This window comes from Melanostigma gelatinosum (genome assembly GCF_949748355.1).
Source record: "Melanostigma gelatinosum genome assembly, chromosome: 19".
In the NCBI taxonomy this organism is placed as follows: domain Eukaryota; kingdom Metazoa; phylum Chordata; class Actinopteri; order Perciformes; family Zoarcidae; genus Melanostigma; species Melanostigma gelatinosum.
Genome location: NC_136652.1, coordinates 13,637,061 through 13,660,309, shown reverse-complemented (window position 1 = coordinate 13,660,309; position 23,249 = coordinate 13,637,061). Strand labels below are relative to the sequence as shown.

Genomic DNA, 23,249 nt, shown 5'->3' with positions numbered 1-23,249 from the left:
ACCTGCTTTGGTGCAAATTAAAGTGACAGCAGGTGGACAGGAGAGGAAACGGGAAACAACCCCCAAATAAAGGAATGGTTTTGCAGGTGGTGGCAGGTTTGAGGCGCGCTCCCCGCGAAGTCTGAGGGTTTAGGGCTGTCCCACCGTCAAATCGTTGAGTGTTTGAGGGCTCTCTGGCAGACATTTTGAGCCCTCTATGAACCCTTTCCGTAAGTCGGCATAGGATGCTGACTTTGCCTAAGAGAATTACCCACAAATCATTGCAATGTGACGTTAAACACAGGGTAACCAGTGGACACGTGGAGAAGTAAAATAAAGGTAAACAAAGAGGACGGCTCACGTGTGTTCAGCCTGTCTTATTAAATGTACACAGAAACATTAAGGGTTAAAGATGGAACAACAAATATACTTGAAATCAGAATATTTATTCATCAAATATTTGATTTTGTCATTGAAGCAGTTTTGACAAAAACGAGTAAATAGATTATCTGAAGTTACCTCTCATCTTGTGACGAAAGAGCCTGGAAGACGTTCAAACCAGGGAGTACAAAGTATAAAATAAATACCCACAATTATACATCATATTTTTTGTAGTTTTCATGGTAACGTGGTATGTTGCAGCAAAGTGCTGCCCCATTCATATTTACACCATCTCAAGCCCTCAGTCTCTCACACTCGACCACTAACCAGGTGACGTCAGTAAATCTTTGAGGGTTCAGGGTTTGAGGCTTTAGGGGGGGACATTGGGATTGGGCCACAGACTCCATGAGGGAGGCACGGGGGCCCGACGTCGTTTCACCATATACTACATCTTGTATCTATCTCATACTTTACAATGTGATTTTCACATGTGTGAATGTTACAATGTATCTACTGTGGAAGCGTGTAAATGAGACGAACAGACAGGAGTATGGAGTCTTCTGAGATTTACTTCCAAACAAATTAACCGGCATACAGGTACAGGTGCGTTCCTATGTACCCTCTCAGGCTCCGCCCATTACCACCCAACCAGTGTCCATTCTGAGGTGAGATGCCTCCATCTAGTGTTCACCACACAGGCCCCCCCAGAACCTTCAGAATTGACCGTATGTGCAAAACCTAACCTTATCCCCGTACAAAACCCCCCAAACATTACACCCAGTAACAATAGTCTCTCTTAGGAGGTCCAACCCTGCGGCCATAACGGCTATATTTCACAGTCACAGGCAACTCGGCAGGGGCAGGGGTTGGGGCAGGAGGGCGTCCCCTGCCCCTACTGATCATATTGTTAAATATAAGGTGAGAGTGCAAACGCAGTCCTTCTGAATTAACTAAATAAGTGTGAGGGTATAACACGATCACATAAACTTCTTTAGTAGTGTGACATAATTTATAAGGCATTTATTCCTACTTTATGTACTACATTCTGCTAACATGAAGCTTAGATGGATTCAGATATCAGTCACCAGGACTTCCACACATTTACAACATGTTTTATCTTTATACACTTTATCAGGGGAGAGCGCGAACGCAGTCCCCCACTACCAGAAATTATGCAATCGAGATTTCCACATTTGGGAAATTCGCAGAGGTCAGCTCAACCGGAGTGCAATGGCTAAGCCTCGCCCTGGGTGAACCACCTTCTTGATCATGGTATCTCCCTTGCCAGGTAAGTATGAGTTGTACACCTTGGAGACGGAGAAGTCATTCAGAGACAAATCAAGCAAAGTGACGGTGTTAAACATTTAAAATCCCTGAGATTAGAAAGCAGGTGATCATCGAAAATAATTTAACACCAACAAAACACACTTTGGTACCAAGTCTTAAAATGATTATTAACATTTAACATGAGAAGAAATACCTCATATCCCATCATGCACTAGTGTATCGCCGTATCAAAGGTCAACCTAAAATCACCAGTGTTGTCTATTTTACTTCGGTAAATGAGTAACAGCTCAACCGCAACTTCAAAAGAGATAAAGCGAAATCATAATGCAACCAAACCTCGTTTGATTCACATCTAAAAATCAACTTTATCAGAGGAAAGTATAAAAACACACATTTATTTTCCAACAGTTCAAGCACTTCCTGTTTCTTTGTGCACTGCTGGAGGGAAAACTGTCATGTCTGCTGCTGCCCCTATCGGTCTGGAGTGTGAATGCTATTTCTGGTCACTTGATGCGTTACTGACCAACAAGCACTACGAAAGAGTAACGTTACTTTAAAATCCGTTTCATATCTTTAATGGAGATAGAACTGATAAGGTAAGCTATATGATCGAGATTTAATATAGATATTTGTAATGACGGGATCGTGTGTGTGGATGAAAATGAACAAAATGCGGGGCTTTAAGCGTTAATGTTTTCACAAAAATAAATGTATCTTTCTCGCCCTCTGGTGGCGGAAACTATGCAGGAAACATAGTACGCTGTACTCTGTGCATTGTGCTCAAGTAACGTTGCACATTTCAATATTGGAAACATGGAAAAAATCATCAAAATATCCGTGTTAGTAACGATACTGTTAAAACCATCGCTATGCGGACACCCATGAGACAGACCTCGTGCATCAAGCTAGCACCAGAACTATTTACCTTTCCGGTATTTGTGTTTTCAAAATAAAGGTTGTACGGCAGCAATCAACGTCACAGTTTCGAAGATAATGTAATGATTAGCTAGTCAAAGCTGTTCAAATGGTATCGGATTCAAAACAATTTATAATTGAAGGAGTAAACGTGTAAATTACAATACTAAACCACGCAAATTACAATTGATAAGTGACTTCAACACGAAAACGAAAGTGCTACTTAATAACACTTAATAATTACCTTTAGGTAGAAGTAATAGCGTGAGGTTAAGGGTAATGTGAGGAAATAACAAACGAACTTCATGACGTTCATTAATGTGACCAAGTTCACCTTAACATCGATAAACCATCGTTAACGTTACCAATGTCTACCACCATTCCTACCTTCCTTAATTAGCGCGTCCCTATGCAAATTTAGCTACAGCTAGCCTAGCGAAGCTACAGATTTCGCTAGCAACATCACATACAAACTCGACGAACTAACGCTATAACGTTATCCTGAACATTAACAACACATGTTACAGCTAAAGTTAATGTCGATATACTGTGAGGAATAAAGATAGAATACACTGTTTATAGAAACTGGTTTGTAAAAGCATTAACCTTCACCGACCTGAAGCTGTCCTCCCGACGAGCCAGCGAGTGAATACAAGGTGCGGTCAGCTTGATGTTATATAACCAGAAATGCAGCAAATGCGTTTAAGTTTAGCTTCATAACACATTTGTAAGTTTTTTTTTTTATCAACACGATGAACATGTACTGGCACATCAACTCTAATGTCACCCAAGTCACTGTTGTTTTTAAAAACGCTGCAGGTAGTGCAATCATTGTGTGATTCGTCTACCGAACATAAGCATATAACTAGCTCATAGGTTTTTAATAAAGTAATGTTACATGTTTAATGAAAAATAAATTAATTATAACTTATCAAGCAGGCAGAAAAAAAGGTGTTTTCCTCTGATTGTGTATGCCTTTGCATTGAAGTAGCTCAGGTCACTGTGTTTTATACATTTTCATCATATTGGACAACTATTTAAAGTTAGCAAACGTTAATTGACTGTGTTAAATTTCGTAACTTGGCTAATTTCATGACCATTAAGTTCGGAATCTTGTAAGCTCATTTTGTATAATAAATGCTTATCACAACACACACCTTATTATTTCGTTTTTCAGTTTATAAAAAAAAAGGATTTCAGTTGGTTCCTTTTATTCTGAAGAAGTGCGACCGGAAGTGTCCTGGGTAACTTGGTCCCTTCTCATAGTTAGCTTATAGCTACACGCTACATGCTATTCTCGGCTCACACATCGGAGGCACTATAATGGACGAGTATCAGACAGAAGAGGAGACTGCGTTCGTCGTTGAAGAAGTGACCAAAATCATTAAAGAGGTAAAGTAAAAAGACACGATGCCTCTCGGTTTATCCTCAGAGTTTAATACATTGTATAGGCTCGTTGCTTCGGCTAGTTTGCAACTTTATGTTTATACCGACCTGTTGGTTGCTAAGGACACTTTAACGGTTGCTATAGGCACATAACGTATTTCCCTCTAGAATGGCGTACTGCATTGTGCTGTGCAAATTGTATTGTATGATGCGGATTGCAAAGCCGTTGATGTATAACCTCGACTTGTATTACAGTATCATTGCGAGGTTATTAAAAGGTAACACACTGTGTTTGTTGATTAGTTGCTGACATGTGTTTACACTGTCTCTAGTCGGTGGACGCAGCCATCGGAGGAAGTGCCTACCAGTACAGCCGAGTGAACCAGTGGAGCACCAGTGTAGTGGAGCAGATCCTCAGTCAACTCAGCAAACTCGGGAAGCCTTTCAAATACATAGGTACATGTGCAACCATAGCATTTTTGTGGTTCTTGGGCTATGTAGTTGATATTAAAAGATGTCTGTTGCCCCCCAGTGGACTGTATCATCATGCAAAAGAATGGAGCAGGTCTGGGTCTGCAAACATTTTGCACATGCCTCTGGGACACCTCTACTGATGGTAAAATACATAATACGTTTTCTCTTCTGTCAGCTTTTGGGTGGTCAGCTCTCAGAGACTGGTGGCATGTTGTCCATATTATAAATGTGTAAATATTGAGATAATACTGAATGTATTTTGTACTTACACCCAACAGGAGACTGCACAGTGAGATGGGAGAACGAGTCCATGTACTGTATCATCACTGTTTTTGGGCTGGCCATCTGAACCAACTACAATGCAACTGAAGTGTTTGAAATCTGTAGGAAGTTGTGTATTCACGTTGGCTATATTTGAATAAACTGTTATATTTTTGTATATTAAGTGCTAACTGATTAAAACAATACTGTGCTGTATACACTTTGCTTTATTTACATGTGACGTGACAGAGTGCTACATGTACAGCTTTTATCTTATGAAGCAACAACAAATGTAGGAATTTTGCATCATACAAGGACCCACAACAACCTCATTTAACCACTTTAAACTACATTCACACTGAAAGAATCAAAAATGTACATTTATGTCAAAACATTTATACATTGACATAAAAGAAACATAAAGACAAGGCACCATCTTGAATATAATACATGTTCACATGAAACATTTGTTTTGGCTGTTTTTGTCCATAACCACAGTTTTATAAAATAACAAAGTTCAGCACATCTCACATTGCGAGCAATATCGGGAAAGTTACGGCAGAAAAAAGGATTGCTTAAAATAATGTGTTCAACATGAGGCAAAAAAGAGATTTGGCCAATGGTCTGTCTACTGTATGTGTGGGGATAAGAAACATTTTGTCAGTAGTCCTCTACATTCAGTTGTGTAAAATCCAAGCAGTTCATCAAAAGCCATTCATCCAGATAACACAGTATCAAATCACTTTTTAGAGAAATAAGTTAAGATCTTAAACTAGTGCAATTACAAAGCTGTTTTCTGAGGGAAGAAGTGATAAGAGAGAAGTGAGACCTACTCCTGTTAAGGCTCTCCCTGTATTTAAAAAAAAAAAAATGTCAGCCAGCATTCCTATGGCCCTTTAAATCACATTCATCACTCATGCCAGTGCTGGTGAGCCCAAAATGTGCACTTACAGCTGCTGCAGCATCCTCTACTTTCTATCACCGGTATAATGTACCTCCGCTTTGGCCCGATACATGCATTGTCATTATTCTCAGACTGTCAGAGAACAGGATGTTACAAAAACAACACAGTGCAATAGAGTGACAGCAGTGGTTCAACACAAAGCATTTGAAATAACGTTGATTTCACACAAAAAAAAAATCATTGTGTGAGAAATCTCAGGAGGAAAAGAGTTTGCAAACATGTAGAAATTGTATCATTGTACTTCAGTTTGTTTTCAATGAGAAAAAAGGTCGAGTGGCCACTTGCCCCAACTTTCAGTAAAATACAGTACATTCAGTAGACATGGAACTTTTCTTAAAAATATAATTATGTACACGGAAAGTATATCATCTCGTATTACCAACGCAGTTCCTCCTTATTTACATTGTATTCTCATAGTTCCCAAAAGGGACACACCAAAGGAACAACAAGCCAATCAGAGACCTCCTCAGTCAGTGTCACTCTCATCCTGGTACTTGGCGGTTGCTTTGATGGCGCGTCCGTTTTGTAAAGGCATGTCTTCATAATCACTCCTTTACAAAGGAAAAAGAAAACATCAGCTGGCTTATGCAAGTTCACACTGAATACTACATCACAAACTGTAAGATAAATGCTCACCCATATATTACTTCATCATCTGAGTCATTCAGCATGGAGAAAGCAGGATTATCCTTCAACTGGGAGTCTGGGAAAATAAAAATAAAACAGTCAGGTTATACATGACTTCATCTTTATTATCTACTGAATTTAAATTGTAGCGTATTACCTACCATAAAGTGCATTTTTGGAGGGGGAATACACAAATGCCAATGTGTACAAGTAAAAGTTGAGTAGACCATAGAATGATAAAAATTCAGCTGGTATGTCCGGAGTTAAAGAAGATTTTCTCACTATTTAAAGACATCAACATGGCATCTCACATGTTATATTTAAGTGCAATAGTGCACCTGGAAGTTCACTATGTCCACTTTATACTGGTAGGTCGGGTCTTGGAGTTCATTAACCCTGCAAAATCAATAGAGGAGAGCAGATATTTTCAGTCCTGTTTATATTCATAGTTTGAATCCTTTAGCGGCTGGTGGAGTCAGACTTACGTTTGCCATATGCCCAGTGTGACCGCTGACAGCCACAGAAGACCGACAATTATCAGCTTAGGCAGGTAGAACGTCAGACATTTCCTCTCGCCCTGTGGAAACGACATCAAAACACAGGAAATAAGATTCATAATACGCTAGAAATGAGAGGAAACCTTTTAAGTACATGTGTAGTACCGGACCCACCTGAACCCTGATGCCATGATAAACACAGAGCCAGAAGAGCAGCAGCGCACACAGGAACAGAGCCTGGAAGAAAGTGTCCAACGTCCCAGGAAACCAGCTGTTCACCAGGAATGACAGCGGGAAAAATGGATCTGAAAGGCAAAAGCAACATAACACACTAAGCAACAGGTGCAGCCGTAATGGTTCAAATGAGCTACAATAGGGAAGCCAGATTGTACAGGTTTTATTTTAGGGGTGAAATATGACTTGAGGAGAGATAATACTGACGCTCACCATTGTAGAGTAACAGCATAGGGAGCAGGATCGACATCCACTTCTGCTCTATGCCCCAATCCCTCATAGAAAACTTCCTCAGCGAGTGTGCAAACAAACACTGGGGACAGGCAGAGGAAATAGTTTCAGGAATGCATTTGTCAAACACAGATTTTAAGTCACTAATTAGTTAAGAACTAAAAAAGTAATCTGTGCTCTTACCGTCACCATAAAGGTCAACACCACGAAGACAAACCGGAACCAGATCTCCACTTGAGAGAAGCTGGGGTTGTACGTTTTCCACTGAGGAAGAATGTGAAAAATGAGAACAAAAGCAGAAGAAACCAAAAGAGTAAAAAAGGCTGCGGTGCCATGCGAGCCCAGGATATACATCCAATGTAGGAACAATGAGACAATATCAGAGTCAGTGTGCAGAGTTTGTCACGTACCACAAACTTGACTTTGATTTCATACGTGATATTCTCCAGGCCGCTGAAGCTGACCATGACCTGGTACTGGGTGTAGTTCAGATAGCCAAGATGGAGCACAATGATCTCATCACATTTCTGGAAAGGAGAGGCAACGCAGAGTCACTGTTTGCTCAGTCAACAATCCAACTGTCCTGTGCATCAATGACCGGCTCCGAGGAGGTTACTGTGTTACACGACAGCGTTCGCCGATTGACACTTACAGTCCCGCAGTGTAGCGTTCTGGACTTCTGGTGCACATTGTTGATGTGCATCACACTGGCGTCCTGCATCACTCCTTTTAGCTCAACGTTGATCTCAAAGGGCTGCTGGAAGTCTCCCACTGACACAGACAAGCATTTAAAAAAAAAAAAAGCATGTTGTTAATAACCAAAACCAAATATGTTTGCAAAATAATGGAAGAGATGTGGTGGTCTCACTGTTGCTGTGTTCAACCTGCATCATGCAGGTGAGCCATAGCTGCTGGTTGTAGGTGGTGAGGGGAGGTGAGACGAGGTTGAAGGGCCCAGTCTGAAAACATACAATGAATTAAATTATTAATTGACTGTCTATGTGCTTGCTATTACGGTAGCATACACGGTTTAACCTTACCTTGACTGAGAGGTTCTTGAGAAGTAACTGATCACCACTGTGCTCTTGTTCAGCAATCACCTTAGGACCTACACGCATCAAGAAGACACAATGAATACATGTTTGAGAAGCACTGGACCATCCAGAAAGGGTCAGAGTAGTGTCGAAATAACAGTTTGCATTCTTTACGTATTGTTTTATCATATCTAGATTACAGTCGGAGTCAAGCAGAATTACTCACTCACTTAATTAACCCAACCAACCAACACCCAGCTTGTGCCAGCTGTTGCAGAAATTGTTTATTCGGTCATACCTGCAATCCCAATGAAGATGGTGACGCCAAAGCAGATCAGGAAAAACACGAAAAAATCATCAAAATATCCGTCTTAGTAACGATACTGTTAAACTATCGATATGCCTTTCACCTTTCGGTATTTGTGATTTCAAAATAAAAGGCAGCAATCAACATCACAATTTCGAAGCTAATTTATTTGTAAATCAAAGCTGTTTGAATGGTACCTGATTCAAAACAAATGTCTAATTGAATGAGTAAACGTGTAAATTACAATTGATAAGTGACTTTTTGTGCAAACTTCCAACATGAAAGCACTTGTTAGCGTTAGCTAGCTCAATATTTAGAATTAGTTAACGATAGTACCAATAGCCCATTTCAGGAGAACATCGACACTCAATTACCTTTAGCTAGAAGCAATAGCGTGAGGTTAAGGGTAATGTGAGGAAATAATTAACAAACTTTATAACAGAATTAATGTGACGAGTTCACTCAGAAAGTTAACATCGATAAACCTTCGTTCACGTTACCAGTGAGCGCTGACTTCAAGGATGTTGGTAGATTAGAGAGGTTAGTTTGCTTCATAAGTTAAGCAGGATGGGAGAGTAACACCAGCTGTTGACTCAATATTAGCAGAACAGGCTTAAATGTCTACCACAGCTCATACCTTCCGTTAACTGTGCAACTTTAGCTACAGCTAGCCTAGACAAGCTACAAGTTGCATTAGCAACATCACATACAAACTCGACAAGGAAACGCTGTTCATCCTGAACATTGTAACAACACATGTTACAGCTAAAGTTAATGTTGAGATACTGTGAGGACCCAACAGTCAACATCTACTATTTAAATATGTTCTGGTAACATGAAGCTTAAATAGATTCAAATATGATTCACCAGGATCTCCTCATGAATATAGATTATGTTTTATCTTTATACACTTTATCAGGGGAGAGCGCGAACGCAGTCCCCCACTACCAGAAATTATGCAATCGAGATTTCCACATTTGGGAAATTCGCAGAGGTCAGCTCAACCGGAGTGCAATGGCTAAGCCTCGCCCTGGGTGAACCACTTTCTTGATCATGGTATCTCCCTTGCCAGGTAAGTATGAGTTGTACACGTTGGAGACGGAGAAGTCATTCAGAGACAAACCAAGCAAAGTGACGGTGTTAAACATTTAAAAACCCTGAGATTAGAAAGCAGGTGATTATCGAAAATAATTTAACACCAACAAAACACACTTTGGTACCAAGTCTTGAAATGATTATTAACATTTAACTTGAGAAGAAATACCTATATCCCATCATGCACTAGTGTATCTCCATATCAAAGGTCAACCTAAAATGACCAGTGTTGTCTATTTTAATTCGGTAAATGAGTAACAGCTCAACCGCAACTTCAAAAGAGATAAAGCTAAATCATAATGCAACCAAACCTCGTTTGATTCACATCTAAAAATCTGAGGAAAGTATAAAAACACACATTTGTTTTCCAACATTCAAGCACTTCCTGTTTCTTTGTGCACTGCTGGAGGGAAAACTGTCATGTCTGCTACTGCCCCTATCGGTCTGGAGTGTGAACAATGCTGCTCGTTAAACACACATCTATATATGTGCTTCTACTGTTTGTTACTAACAGCACGAAGAGTTCATTTAGATTACAGAAAGTGAAGTGCTGACATATTAAGAGTATTTGCTTTTGTTTTTATACAGAAAGCAGACTGTAAACAACAGCAGCAGCAGAAATTAAACAGAGGATTCGCTGGCCTGAAAATTAACTATGGAGCAGAATGGAGGTAGAACTGTTAAGGGAAAAATATATGCTTGCCATTTAGTATAGATATTTATCATGTGTGTGGATGAAAATGTACAAAGTGCAGGACTTTAAGCGTTAATATTTTCACAAAGATAAATTGATGTCTGTCTCCCTCTGGTGGTGGAAAGTATGCAGGAAACTGCACATACATAACCTAACATAACCATATAACTTGTGGTGTAACGGATCCGTATGGATCACCCCACACGGCTCGGCACACATGTGAACCGCAGACTTTTTTTTTTAGTTTAATCATCATACTGCCCCTATCGGTCTGGAGTGTGAATGCTATTTCTGGTCACTTGATGCGTTACTGACCAACAAGCACTACGAAAGAGTAACGTTACTTTAAAATCCGTTTTATATCTTTAATGGAGATAGAACTGATAAGGTAAGCTATATGATCGAGATTTAATATAGATATTTGTAATGACGGGATCGTGTGTGTGGATGAAAATGAACAAAATGCGGGGCTTTAAGCGTTAATGTTTTCACAAAAATAAATGTATCTTTCTCGCCCTCTGGTGGCGGAAACTATGCAGGAAACATAGTACGCTGTACTCTGTGCATTGTGCTCAAGTAACGTTGCACATTTCAATATTGGAAACATGGAAAAAATCATCAAAATATCCGTGTTAGTAACGATACTGTTAAAACCATCGCTATGCGGACACCCATGAGACAGACCTCGTGCATCAAGCTAGCACCAGAACCATTTACCTTTCCGGTATTTGTGTTTTCAAAATAAAGGTTGTACGGCAGCAATCAACGTCACAGTTTCGAAGATAATGTAATGATTAGCTAGTCAAAGCTGTTCAAATGGTATCGGATTCAAAACTATTTATAATTGAAGGAGTAAACGTGTAAATTACAATAATAAACCACGCAAATTACAATTGATAAGTGACTTTTTGCACGAACTTCAACACGAAAACGAAAGTGCTACTTAATAACACTTAATAATTACCTTTAGGTAGAAGTAATAGCGTGAGGTTAAGGGTAATGTGAGGAAATAACAAACGAACTTCATGACGTTCATTAATGTGACCAAGTTCACCTTAACATCGATAAACCATCGTTAACGTTACCAATGTCTACCACCATTCCTACCTTCCTTAATTAGCGCGTCCCTATGCAAATTTAGCTGCAGCTAGCCTAGCGAAGCTACAGATTTCGCTAGCAACATCACATACAAACTCGACGAACTAACGCTATAACGTTATCCTGAACATTAACAACACATGTTACAGCTAAAGTTAATGTCGATATACTGTGAGGAATAAAGATAGAATACACTGTTTATAGAAACTGGTTTGTAAAAGCATTAACCTTCACCGACCTGAAGCTGTCCTCCCGACGAGCCAGCGAGTGAATACAAGGTGCGGTCAGCTTGATGTTATATAACCAGAAATGCAGCAAATGCGTTTAAGTTTAGCTTCATAACACATTTGTAAGTTGTTTTTTTATCAACACGATGAACATGTACTGGCACATCAACTCTAATGTCACCCAAGTCACTGTTGTTTTTAAAAACGCTGCAGGTAGTGCAATCATTGTGTGATTCGTCTACCGAACATAAGCATATAACTAGCTCATAGGTTTTTAATAAAGTAATGTTACATGTTTAATGAAAAATAAATTAATTATAACTTATCAAGCAGGCAGAAAAAACGGTGTTTTCCTCTGATTGTGTATGCCTTTGCATTGAAGTAGCTCAGGTCACTGTGTTTTGATACATTTTCATCATATTGGACAACTATTTAAAGTTAGCAAACGTTAATTGACTGTGTTAAATTTCGTAACTTGGCTAATTTCATGACCATTAAGTTCGGAATCTTGTAAGCTCATTTTGTATAATAAATGCTTATCACAACACACACCTTATTATTTCGTTTTTCAGTTTATAAAAAAAAAAGATTTCAGTTGGTTCCTTTTATTCTGAAGAAGTGCGACCGGAAGTGTCCTGGGTAACTTGGTCCCTTCTCATAGTTAGCTTATAGCTACACGCTACATGCTATTCTCGGCTCACACATCGGAGGCACTATAATGGACGAGTATCAGACAGAAGAGGAGACTGCGTTCGTCGTTGAAGAAGTGACCAAAATCATTACAGAGGTAAAGTAAAAAGACACGATGCCTCTCGGTTTATCCTCAGAGTTTAATACATTGTATAGGCTCGTTGCTTCGGCTAGTTTGCAACTTTATGTTTATACCGACCTGTTGGTTGCTAAGGACACTTTAACGGTTGCTATAGGCACATAACGTCTTTTCCTCTAGAATGGCGTACTGCATTGTGCTGTGCAAATTGTATTGTATGATGCGGATTGCAAAGCCGTTGATTTATAACCTCGACTTGTATTACAGTATCATTGCGAGGTTATTAAAAGGTAACACACTGTGTTTGTTGATTAGTTGCTGACATGTGTTTACACTGTCTCTAGTCGGTGGAAGCAGCCATCGGAGGAAGTGCCTACCAGCAGAGCCGAGTGAACCAGTGGAGCACCAGTGTAGTGGAGCAGAGCCTCAGTCAACTCAGCAAACTCGGGAAGCCTTTCAAATACATAGGTACATGTGCAACCATAGCATTTTTGTGGTTCTTGGGCTATGTAGTTGATATTAAAAGATGTCTGTTGCCCCCCAGTGAACTGTATCATCATGCAAAAGAATGGAGCAGGTCTGCAAACATCTTGCACATGCTTCTGGGACAACTCTACTGATGGTAAAATACATAATACGTTTTCTCTTCTGTCAGCTTTTGGGTGGTCAGCTCTCAGAGACTGGTGGCATGTTGTCCATATTATAAATGTGTAAATATTGAGATAATACTGAATGTATTTTGTACTTACACCCAACAGGAAGCTGCACAGTGAGATGGGAGAACGAGTCCATGTACTGTATCATCACTGTTTTTGGGCTGGCCATCTGAACCAACTACAATGCAACTGAAGTGTTTGAAATCTGTAGGAAGTTGTGTATTCACGTTGGCTATATTTGAATAAACTGTTATATTTTTGTATATTAAGTGCTAACTGATTAAAACAATACTGTGCTGTATACACTTTGCTTTATTTACATGTGACGTGACAGAGTGCTACATGTACAGCTTTTATCTTATGAAGCAACAAAAAATGTAGGAATTTTGCATCATACAAGGACCCACAACAACCTCATTTAACCACTTTAAACTACATTCACACTGAAAGAATCAAAAATGTACATTTATGTCAAAACATTTATACATTGACATAAAAGAAACATAAAGACAAGGCACCATCTTGAATATAATACATGTTCACATGAAACATTTGTTTTGGCTGTTTTTGTCCATAACCACAGTTTTATAAAATAACAAAGTTCAGCACATCTCACATTGCGAGCAATATCGGGAAAGTTACGGCAGAAAAAAGGATTGCTTAAAATAATGTGTTCAACATGAGGCAAAAAAGAGATTTGGCCAATGGTCTGTCTACTGTATGTGTGGGGATAAGAAACATTTTGTCAGTAGTCCTCTACATTCAGTTGTGTAAAATCCAAGCAGTTCATCAAAAGCCATTCATCCAGATAACACAGTATCAAATCACTTTTTAGAGAAATAAGTTAAGATCTTAAACTAGTGCAATTACAAAGCTGTTTTCTGAGGGAAGAAGTGGTAAGAGAGAAGTGAGACCTACTCCTGTTAAGGCTCTCCCTGTATTTAAAAAAAAAAAAATGTCAGCCAGCATTCCTATGGCCCTTTAAATCACATTCATCACTCATGCCAGTGCTGGTGAGCCCAAAATGTGCACTTACAGCTGCTGCAGCATCCTCTACTTTCTATCACCGGTATAATGTACCTCCGCTTTGGCCCGATACATGCATTGTCATTATTCTCAGACTGTCAGAGAACAGGATGTTACAAAAACAACACAGTGCAATAGAGTGACAGCAGTGGTTCAACACAAAGCATTTGAAATAACGTTGATTTCACACAAAAAAAAAATCATTGTGTGAGAAATCTCAGGAGGAAAAGAGTTTGCAAACGTGTAGAAATTGTATCATTGTACTTCAGTTTGTTTTCAATGAGAAAAAAGGTCGAGTGGCCACTTGCCCCAACTTTCAGTAAAATACAGTACATTCAGTAGACATGGAACTTTTCTTAAAAATATAATTATGTACACGGAAAGTATATCATCTCGTATTACCAACGCAGTTCCTCCTTATTTACATTGTATTCTCATAGTTCCCAAAAGGGACACACCAAAGGAACAACAAGCCAATCAGAGACCTCCTCAGTCAGTGTCACTCTCATCCTGGTACTTGGCGGTTGCTTTGATGGCGCGTCCGTTTTGTAAAGGCATGTCTTCATAATCACTCCTTTACAAAGGAAAAAGAAAACATCAGCTGGCTTATGCAAGTTCACACTGAATACTACATCACAAACTGTAAGATAAATGCTCACCCATATATTACTTCATCATCTGAGTCATTCAGCATGGAGAAAGCAGGATTATCCTTCAACTGGGAGTCTGGGAAAATAAAAATAAAACAGTCAGGTTATACATGACTTCATCTTTATTATCTACTGAATTTAAATTGTAGCGTATTACCTACCATAAAGTGCATTTTTGGAGGGGGAATACACAAATGCCAATGTGTACAAGTAAAAGTTGAGTAGACCATAGAATGATAAAAATTCAGCTGGTATGTCCGGAGTTAAAGAAGATTTTCTCACTATTTAAAGACATCAACATGGCATCTCACATGTTATATTTAAGTGCAATAATAGTCAAAATGAAATATTGTTTTAAAAGATATAGTTTTGGTAATGAGTAGACAGTTCAGCGACAAAATTGTTTTGGAGAGCCTTGGCACCAAACCTCAGGTAGAGAATGACCATGCTGCAGGAGAAAGAGACACAAGATCGACAGGATGAAGTGAACCACAAAGAGCCTCATCACACACGCACGCTTCTTTTAAGTTTGGGATTTTCCTTAAAACACACCTTAAAATAAGGACCACAAACGTCAGAGCTGTCAAAAACCTGAGCCGGAGATCTAGTGGTTGAAAACAAACAGCCCATTAATGTTATCGTACTAACAGCGATTGACTTGAATCAAACACAGAGAGGCGTGCTGTGGATACCCGAGTACGGCATGTTCTTGAGTTCAGAACAAGCTCTGACGACCAGGAAAATCAGGTAGAGGATGTAGAGGGCAACTACAATCAGGAAGAAGCACTTCATGCCCTGGACAAATAACATGGGACTTCATTAAACAGCTGGGAAGACAAACACTGGGTGTACGAAATATAACAATACTGTCCAAACACCTGTACCATTAAAACCTCACCTGGAAGTTCACTATGTCCACTTTATACTGGTAGGTCGGGTCTTGGAGTTCATTAACCCTGCAAAATCAATAGAGGAGAGCAGATATTTTCAGTCCTGTTTATATTCATAGTTTGAATCCTTTAGCGGCCGGTGGAGTCAGACTTACGTTTGCCATATGCCCAGTGTGACCGCTGACAGCCACAGAAGACCGACAATTATCAGCTTAGGCAGGTAGAACGTCAGACATTTCCTCTCGCCCTGTGGAAACGACATCAAAACACAGGAAATAAGATTCATAATACGCTAGAAATGAGAGGAAACCTTTTAAGTACATGTGTAGTACCGGACCCACCTGAACCCTGATGCCATGATAAACACAGAGCCAGAAGAGCAGCAGCGCACACAGGAACAGAGCTTGGAAGAAAGTGTCCAACGTCCCAGGAAACCAGCTGTTCACCAGGAATGACAGCGGGAAAAATGGATCTGAAAGGCAAAAGCAACATAACACACTAAGCAACAGGTGCAGCCGTAATGGTTCAAATGAGCTACAATAGGGAAGCCAGATTGTACAGGTTTTATTTTAGGGGTGAAATATGACTTGAGGAGAGATAATACTGACGCTCACCATTGTAGAGTAACAGCATAGGGAGCAGGATCGACATCCACTTCTGCTCTATGCCCCAATCCCTCATAGAAAACTTCCTCAGCGAGTGTGCAAACAAACACTGGGGACAGGCAGAGGAAATAGTTTCAGGAATGCATTTGTCAAACACAGATTTTAAGTCACTAATTAGTTAAGAACTAAAAAAGTAATCTGTGCTCTTACCGTCACCATAAAGGTCAACACCACGAAGACAAACCGGAACCAGATCTCCACTTGAGAGAAGCTGGGGTTGTACGTTTTCCACTGAGGAAGAATGTGAAAAATGAGAACAAAAGCAGAAGAAACCAAAAGAGTAAAAAAGGCTGCGGTGCCATGCGAGCCCAGGATATACATCCAATGTAGGAACAAAGAGACAATATCAGAGTCAGTGTGCAGAGTTTGTCACGTACCACAAACTTGACTTTGATTTCATACGTGATATTCTCCAGGCCGCTGAAGCTGACCATGACCTGGTACTGGGTGTAGTTCAGATAGCCAAGATGGAGCACAATGATCTCATCACATTTCTGGAAAGGAGAGGCAACGCAGAGTCACTGTTTGCTCAGTCAACAATCCAACTGTCCTGTGCATCAATGACCGGCTCCGAGGAGGTTACTGTGTTACACGACAGCGTTCGCCGATTGACACTTACAGTCCCGCAGTGTAGCGTTCTGGACTTCTGGTGCACATTGTTGATGTGCATCACACTGGCGTCCTGCATCACTCCTTTTAGCTCAACGTTGATCTCAAAGGGCTGCTGGAAGTCTCCCACTGACACAGACAAGCATTTAAAAAAAAAAAAAGCATGTTGTTAATAACCAAAACCAAATATGTTTGCAAAATAATGGAAGAGATGTGGTGGTCTCACTGTTGCTGTGTTCAACCTGCATCATGCAGGTGAGCCATAGCTGCTGGTTGTAGGTGGTGAGGGGAGGTGAGACGAGGTTGAAGGGCCCAGTCTGAAAACATACAATGAATTAAATTATTAATTGACTGTCTATGTGCTTGCTATTACGGTAGCATACACGGTTTAACCTTACCTTGACTGAGAGGTTCTTGAGAAGTAACTGATCACCACTGTGCTCTTGTTCAGCAATCACCTTAGGACCTACACGCATCAAGAAGACACAATGAATACATGTTTGAGAAGCACTGGACCATCCAGAAAGGGTCAGAGTAGTGTCGAAATAACAGTTTGCATTCTTTACGTATTGTTTTATCATATCTAGATTACAGTCGGAGTCAAGCAGAATTACTCACTCACTTAATTAACCCAACCAACCAACACCCAGCTTGTGCCAGCTGTTGCAGAAATTGTTTATTCGGTCATACCTGCAATCCCAATGAAGATGGTGACGCCAAAGCAGATCAGGAAAAACACGAAAAAATCATCAAAATATCCGTCTTAGTAACGATACTGTTAAACTATCGATATGCCTTTCACCTTTCGGTATTTGTGATTTCAAAATAAAAGGCAGCAATCAACATCACAATTTCGAAGCTAATTTATTTGTAAATCAAAGCTGTTTGAATGGTACCTGATTCAAAACAAATGTCTAATTGAATGAGTAAACGTGTAAATTACAATTGATAAGTGACTTTTGTGCAAACTTCCAACATGAAAGCACTTGTTAGCGTTAGCTAGCTCAATATTTAGAATTAGTTAACGATAGTACCAATAGCCCATTTCAGGAGAACATCGACACTCAATTACCTTTAGCTAGAAGCAATAGCGTGAGGTTAAGGGTAATGTGAGGAAATAATTAACAAACTTTATAACAGAATTAATGTGACGAGTTCACTCAGAAAGTTAACATCGATAAACCTTCGTTCACGTTACCAGTGAGCGCTGACTTCAAGGATGTTGGTAGATTAGAGAGGTTAGTTTGCTTCATAAGTTAAGCAGGATGGGAGAGTAACACCAGCTGTTGACTCAATATTAGCAGAACAGGCTTAAATGTCTACCACAGCTCATACCTTCCGTTAACTGTGCAACTTTAGCTACAGCTAGCCTAGACAAGCTACAAGTTGCATTAGCAACATCACATACAAACTCGACAAGGAAACGCTGTTCATCCTGAACATTGTAACAACACATGTTACAGCTAAAGTTAATGTTGAGATACTGTGAGGACCCAACAGTCAACATCTACTATTTAAATATGTTCTGGTAACATGAAGCTTAAATAGATTCAAATATGATTCACCAGGATCTCCTCATGAATATAGATTATGTTTTATCTTTATACACTTTATCAGGGGAGAGCGCGAACGCAGTCCCCCACTACCAGAAATTATGCAATCGAGATTTCCACATTTGGGAAATTCGCAGAGGTCAGCTCAACCGGAGTGCAATGGCTAAGCCTCGCCCTGGGTGAACCACCTTCTTGATCATGGTATCTCCCTTGCCAGGTAAGTATGAGTTGTACACGTTGGAGACGGAGAAGTCATTCAGAGACAAACCAAGCAAAGTGACGGTGTTAAACATTTAAAAACCCTGAGATTAGAAAGCAGGTGATTATCGAAAATAATTTAACACCAACAAAACACACTTTGGTACCAAGTCTTGAAATGATTATTAACATTTAACTTGAGAAGAAATACCTATATCCCATCATGCACTAGTGTATCTCCATATCAAAGGTCAACCTAAAATGACCAGTGTTGTCTATTTTAATTCGGTAAATGAGTAACAGCTCAACCGCAACTTCAAAAGAGATAAAGCTAAATCATAATGCAACCAAACCTCGTTTGATTCACATCTAAAAATCTGAGGAAAGTATAAAAACACACATTTGTTTTCCAACATTCAAGCACTTCCTGTTTCTTTGTGCACTGCTGGAGGGAAAACTGTCATGTCTGCTACTGCCCCTATCGGTCTGGAGTGTGAACAATGCTGCTCGTTAAACACACATCTATATATGTGCTTCTACTGTTTGTTACTAACAGCACGAAGAGTTCATTTAGATTACAGAAAGTGAAGTGCTGACATATTAAGAGTATTTGCTTTTGTTTTTATACAGAAAGCAGACTGTAAACAACAGCAGCAGCAGAAATTAAACAGAGGATTCGCTGGCCTGAAAATTAACTATGGAGCAGAATGGAGGTAGAACTGTTAAGGGAAAAATATATGCTTGCCATTTAGTATAGATATTTATCATGTGTGTGGATGAAAATGTACAAAGTGCAGGACTTTAAGCGTTAATATTTTCACAAAGATAAATTGATGTCTGTCTCCCTCTGGTGGTGGAAAGTATGCAGGAAACTGCACATACATAACCTAACATAACCATATAACTTGTGGTGTAACGGATCCGTATGGATCACCCCACACGGCTCGGCACACATGTGAACCGCAGACTTTTTTTTTTAGTTTAATCATCATACTGCCCCTATCGGTCTGGAGTGTGAATGCTATTTCTGGTCACTTGATGCGTTACTGACCAACAAGCACTACGAAAGAGTAACGTTACTTTAAAATCCGTTTTATATCTTTAATGGAGATAGAACTGATAAGGTAAGCTATATGATCGAGATTTAATATAGATATTTGTAATGACGGGATCGTGTGTGTGGATGAAAATGAACAAAATGCGGGGCTTTAAGCGTTAATGTTTTCACAAAAATAAATGTATCTTTCTCGCCCTCTGGTGGCGGAAACTATGCAGGAAACATAGTACGCTGTACTCTGTGCATTGTGCTCAAGTAACGTTGCACATTTCAATATTGGAAACATGGAAAAAATCATCAAAATATCCGTGTTAGTAACGATACTGTTAAAACCATCGCTATGCGGACACCCATGAGACAGACCTCGTGCATCAAGCTAGCACCAGAACCATTTACCTTTCCGGTATTTGTGTTTTCAAAATAAAGGTTGTACGGCAGCAATCAACGTCACAGTTTCGAAGATAATGTAATGATTAGCTAGTCAAAGCTGTTCAAATGGTATCGGATTCAAAACAATTTATAATTGAAGGAGTAAACGTGTAAATTACAATAATAAACCACGCAAATTACAATTGATAAGTGACTTTTTGCACGAACTTCAACACGAAAACGAAAGTGCTACTTAATAACACTTAATAATTACCTTTAGGTAGAAGTAATAGCGTGAGGTTAAGGGTAATGTGAGGAAATAACAAACGAACTTCATGACGTTCATTAATGTGACCAAGTTCACCTTAACATCGATAAACCATCGTTAACGTTACCAATGTCTACCACCATTCCTACCTTCCTTAATTAGCGCGTCCCTATGCAAATTTAGCTACAGCTAGCCTAGCGAAGCTACAGATTTCGCTAGCAACATCACATACAAACTCGACGAACTAACGCTATAACGTTATCCTGAACATTAACAACACATGTTACAGCTAAAGTTAATGTCGATATACTGTGAGGAATAAAGATAGAATACACTGTTTATAGAAACTGGTTTGTAAAAGCATTAACCTTCACCGACCTGAAGCTGTCCTCCCGACGAGCCAGCGAGTGAATACAAGGTGCGGTCAGCTTGATGTTATATAACCAGAAATGCAGCAAATGCGTTTAAGTTTAGCTTCATAACACATTTGTAAGTTGTTTTTTTATCAACACGATGAACATGTACTGGCACATCAACTCTAATGTCACCCAAGTCACTGTTGTTTTTAAAAACGCTGCAGGTAGTGCAATCATTGTGTGATTCGTCTACCGAACATAAGCATATAACTAGCTCATAGGTTTTTAATAAAGTAATGTTACATGTTTAATGAAAAATAAATTAATTATAACTTATCAAGCAGGCAGAAAAAACGGTGTTTTCCTCTGATTGTGTATGCCTTTGCATTGAAGTAGCTCAGGTCACTGTGTTTTGATACATTTTCATCATATTGGACAACTATTTAAAGTTAGCAAACGTTAATTGACTGTGTTAAATTTCGTAACTTGGCTAATTTCATGACCATTAAGTTCGGAATCTTGTAAGCTCATTTTGTATAATAAATGCTTATCACAACACACACCTTATTATTTCGTTTTTCAGTTTATAAAAAAAAAAGATTTCAGTTGGTTCCTTTTATTCTGAAGAAGTGCGACCGGAAGTGTCCTGGGTAACTTGGTCCCTTCTCATAGTTAGCTTATAGCTACACGCTACATGCTATTCTCGGCTCACACATCGGAGGCACTATAATGGACGAGTATCAGACAGAAGAGGAGACTGCGTTCGTCGTTGAAGAAGTGACCAAAATCATTACAGAGGTAAAGTAAAAAGACACGATGCCTCTCGGTTTATCCTCAGAGTTTAATACATTGTATAGGCTCGTTGCTTCGGCTAGTTTGCAACTTTATGTTTATACCGACCTGTTGGTTGCTAAGGACACTTTAACGGTTGCTATAGGCACATAACGTCTTTTCCTCTAGAATGGCGTACTGCATTGTGCTGTGCAAATTGTATTGTATGATGCGGATTGCAAAGCCGTTGATTTATAACCTCGACTTGTATTACAGTATCATTGCGAGGTTATTAAAAGGTAACACACTGTGTTTGTTGATTAGTTGCTGACATGTGTTTACACTGTCTCTAGTCGGTGGAAGCAGCCATCGGAGGAAGTGCCTACCAGCACAGCCGAGTGAACCAGTGGAGCACCAGTGTAGTGGAGCAGAGCCTCAGTCAACTCAGCAAACTCGGGAAGCCTTTCAAATACATAGGTACATGTGCAACCATAGCATTTTTGTGGTTCTTGGGCTATGTAGTTGATATTAAAAGATGTCTGTTGCCCCCCAGTGAACTGTATCATCATGCAAAAGAATGGAGCAGGTCTGCAAACATCTTGCACATGCTTCTGGGACAACTCTACTGATGGTAAAATACATAATACGTTTTCTCTTCTGTCAGCTTTTGGGTGGTCAGCTCTCAGAGACTGGTGGCATGTTGTCCATATTATAAATGTGTAAATATTGAGATAATACTGAATGTATTTTGTACTTACACCCAACAGGAAGCTGCACAGTGAGATGGGAGAACGAGTCCATGTACTGTATCATCACTGTTTTTGGGCTGGCCATCTGAACCAACTACAATGCAACTGAAGTGTTTGAAATCTGTAGGAAGTTGTGTATTCACGTTGGCTATATTTGAATAAACTGTTATATTTTTGTATATTAAGTGCTAACTGATTAAAACAATACTGTGCTGTATACACTTTGCTTTATTTACATGTGACGTGACAGAGTGCTACATGTACAGCTTTTATCTTATGAAGCAACAAAAAATGTAGGAATTTTGCATCATACAAGGACCCACAACAACCTCATTTAACCACTTTAAACTACATTCACACTGAAAGAATCAAAAATGTACATTTATGTCAAAACATTTATACATTGACATAAAAGAAACATAAAGACAAGGCACCATCTTGAATATAATACATGTTCACATGAAACATTTGTTTTGGCTGTTTTTGTCCATAACCACAGTTTTATAAAATAACAAAGTTCAGCACATCTCACATTGCGAGCAATATCGGGAAAGTTACGGCAGAAAAAAGGATTGCTTAAAATAATGTGTTCAACATGAGGCAAAAAAGAGATTTGGCCAATGGTCTGTCTACTGTATGTGTGGGGATAAGAAACATTTTGTCAGTAGTCCTCTACATTCAGTTGTGTAAAATCCAAGCAGTTCATCAAAAGCCATTCATCCAGATAACACAGTATCAAATCACTTTTTAGAGAAATAAGTTAAGATCTTAAACTAGTGCAATTACAAAGCTGTTTTCTGAGGGAAGAAGTGGTAAGAGAGAAGTGAGACCTACTCCTGTTAAGGCTCTCCCTGTATTTAAAAAAAAAAAAATGTCAGCCAGCATTCCTATGGCCCTTTAAATCACATTCATCACTCATGCCAGTGCTGGTGAGCCCAAAATGTGCACTTACAGCTGCTGCAGCATCCTCTA

The 23,249-nt window shown here is 39.4% G+C and overlaps 5 protein-coding genes across 6 annotated transcripts; 3 read left to right on the top strand and 2 right to left on the bottom strand.

Annotated features, from left to right (window-relative positions):
• Window positions 1-3,829: 3,829 nt before the first annotated feature.
• On the top strand, window positions 3,830-4,899 carry LOC306792872 (dynein light chain Tctex-type 1-like). The gene is made up of 4 exons (XM_079290233.1): window positions 3,830-3,954; window positions 4,281-4,404; window positions 4,481-4,564; window positions 4,701-4,899. Exons 1-4 carry the CDS (start codon window positions 3,886-3,888, stop codon window positions 4,769-4,771), a joined length of 348 nt encoding a protein of 115 aa, XP_079146359.1. The 5' UTR covers window positions 3,830-3,885; the 3' UTR covers window positions 4,772-4,899.
• Window positions 4,900-5,880: 981 nt separating this feature from the next.
• Window positions 5,881-11,467, bottom strand: LOC306793532 (transmembrane protein 181-like; the record flags this gene model as incomplete). The annotated part of the gene is made up of 13 exons (XM_079291175.1): window positions 5,881-6,198; window positions 6,284-6,350; window positions 6,436-6,522; window positions 6,603-6,670; window positions 6,760-6,851; window positions 6,946-7,076; window positions 7,219-7,318; window positions 7,420-7,500; window positions 7,647-7,763; window positions 7,889-8,007; window positions 8,105-8,195; window positions 8,277-8,344; window positions 11,452-11,467. The coding sequence occupies 13 exons, from the start codon at window positions 11,465-11,467 to the stop codon at window positions 6,114-6,116; spliced, it is 1,122 nt and encodes a 373-aa protein (XP_079147301.1). The 3' UTR covers window positions 5,881-6,113.
• On the top strand, window positions 10,688-13,417 carry LOC306792873 (dynein light chain Tctex-type 1-like). Its single transcript, XM_079290234.1, has 5 exons — window positions 10,688-10,754; window positions 12,353-12,478; window positions 12,805-12,928; window positions 13,005-13,082; window positions 13,219-13,417. Exons 2-5 carry the CDS (start codon window positions 12,410-12,412, stop codon window positions 13,287-13,289), a joined length of 342 nt encoding a protein of 113 aa, XP_079146360.1. The 5' UTR covers window positions 10,688-10,754; window positions 12,353-12,409; the 3' UTR covers window positions 13,290-13,417.
• Window positions 13,418-20,544, bottom strand: LOC306793531 (transmembrane protein 181-like; the record flags this gene model as incomplete). The annotated part of the gene is made up of 16 exons (XM_079291174.1): window positions 13,418-14,716; window positions 14,802-14,868; window positions 14,954-15,043; window positions 15,158-15,240; window positions 15,345-15,396; window positions 15,485-15,587; window positions 15,691-15,748; window positions 15,838-15,929; window positions 16,024-16,154; window positions 16,297-16,396; window positions 16,498-16,578; window positions 16,725-16,841; window positions 16,967-17,085; window positions 17,183-17,273; window positions 17,355-17,422; window positions 20,529-20,544. The coding sequence occupies 16 exons, from the start codon at window positions 20,542-20,544 to the stop codon at window positions 14,632-14,634; spliced, it is 1,353 nt and encodes a 450-aa protein (XP_079147300.1). The 3' UTR covers window positions 13,418-14,631.
• LOC306793006 (dynein light chain Tctex-type 1-like) lies at window positions 19,765-22,494 on the top strand. Of its 2 annotated transcripts, XM_079290420.1 has the most exons (5): window positions 19,765-19,831; window positions 21,430-21,555; window positions 21,882-22,005; window positions 22,082-22,159; window positions 22,296-22,494. In XM_079290420.1, exons 2-5 carry the CDS (start codon window positions 21,487-21,489, stop codon window positions 22,364-22,366), a joined length of 342 nt encoding a protein of 113 aa, XP_079146546.1. In that variant the 5' UTR covers window positions 19,765-19,831; window positions 21,430-21,486; the 3' UTR covers window positions 22,367-22,494. The 2 variants fall into 2 exon arrangements, with proteins under 2 accessions (XP_079146546.1, XP_079146547.1); XM_079290421.1 differs by lacking the exon at window positions 19,765-19,831 and having other exon boundaries at window positions 21,423-21,555.
• Window positions 22,495-23,249: the final 755 nt, after the last annotated feature.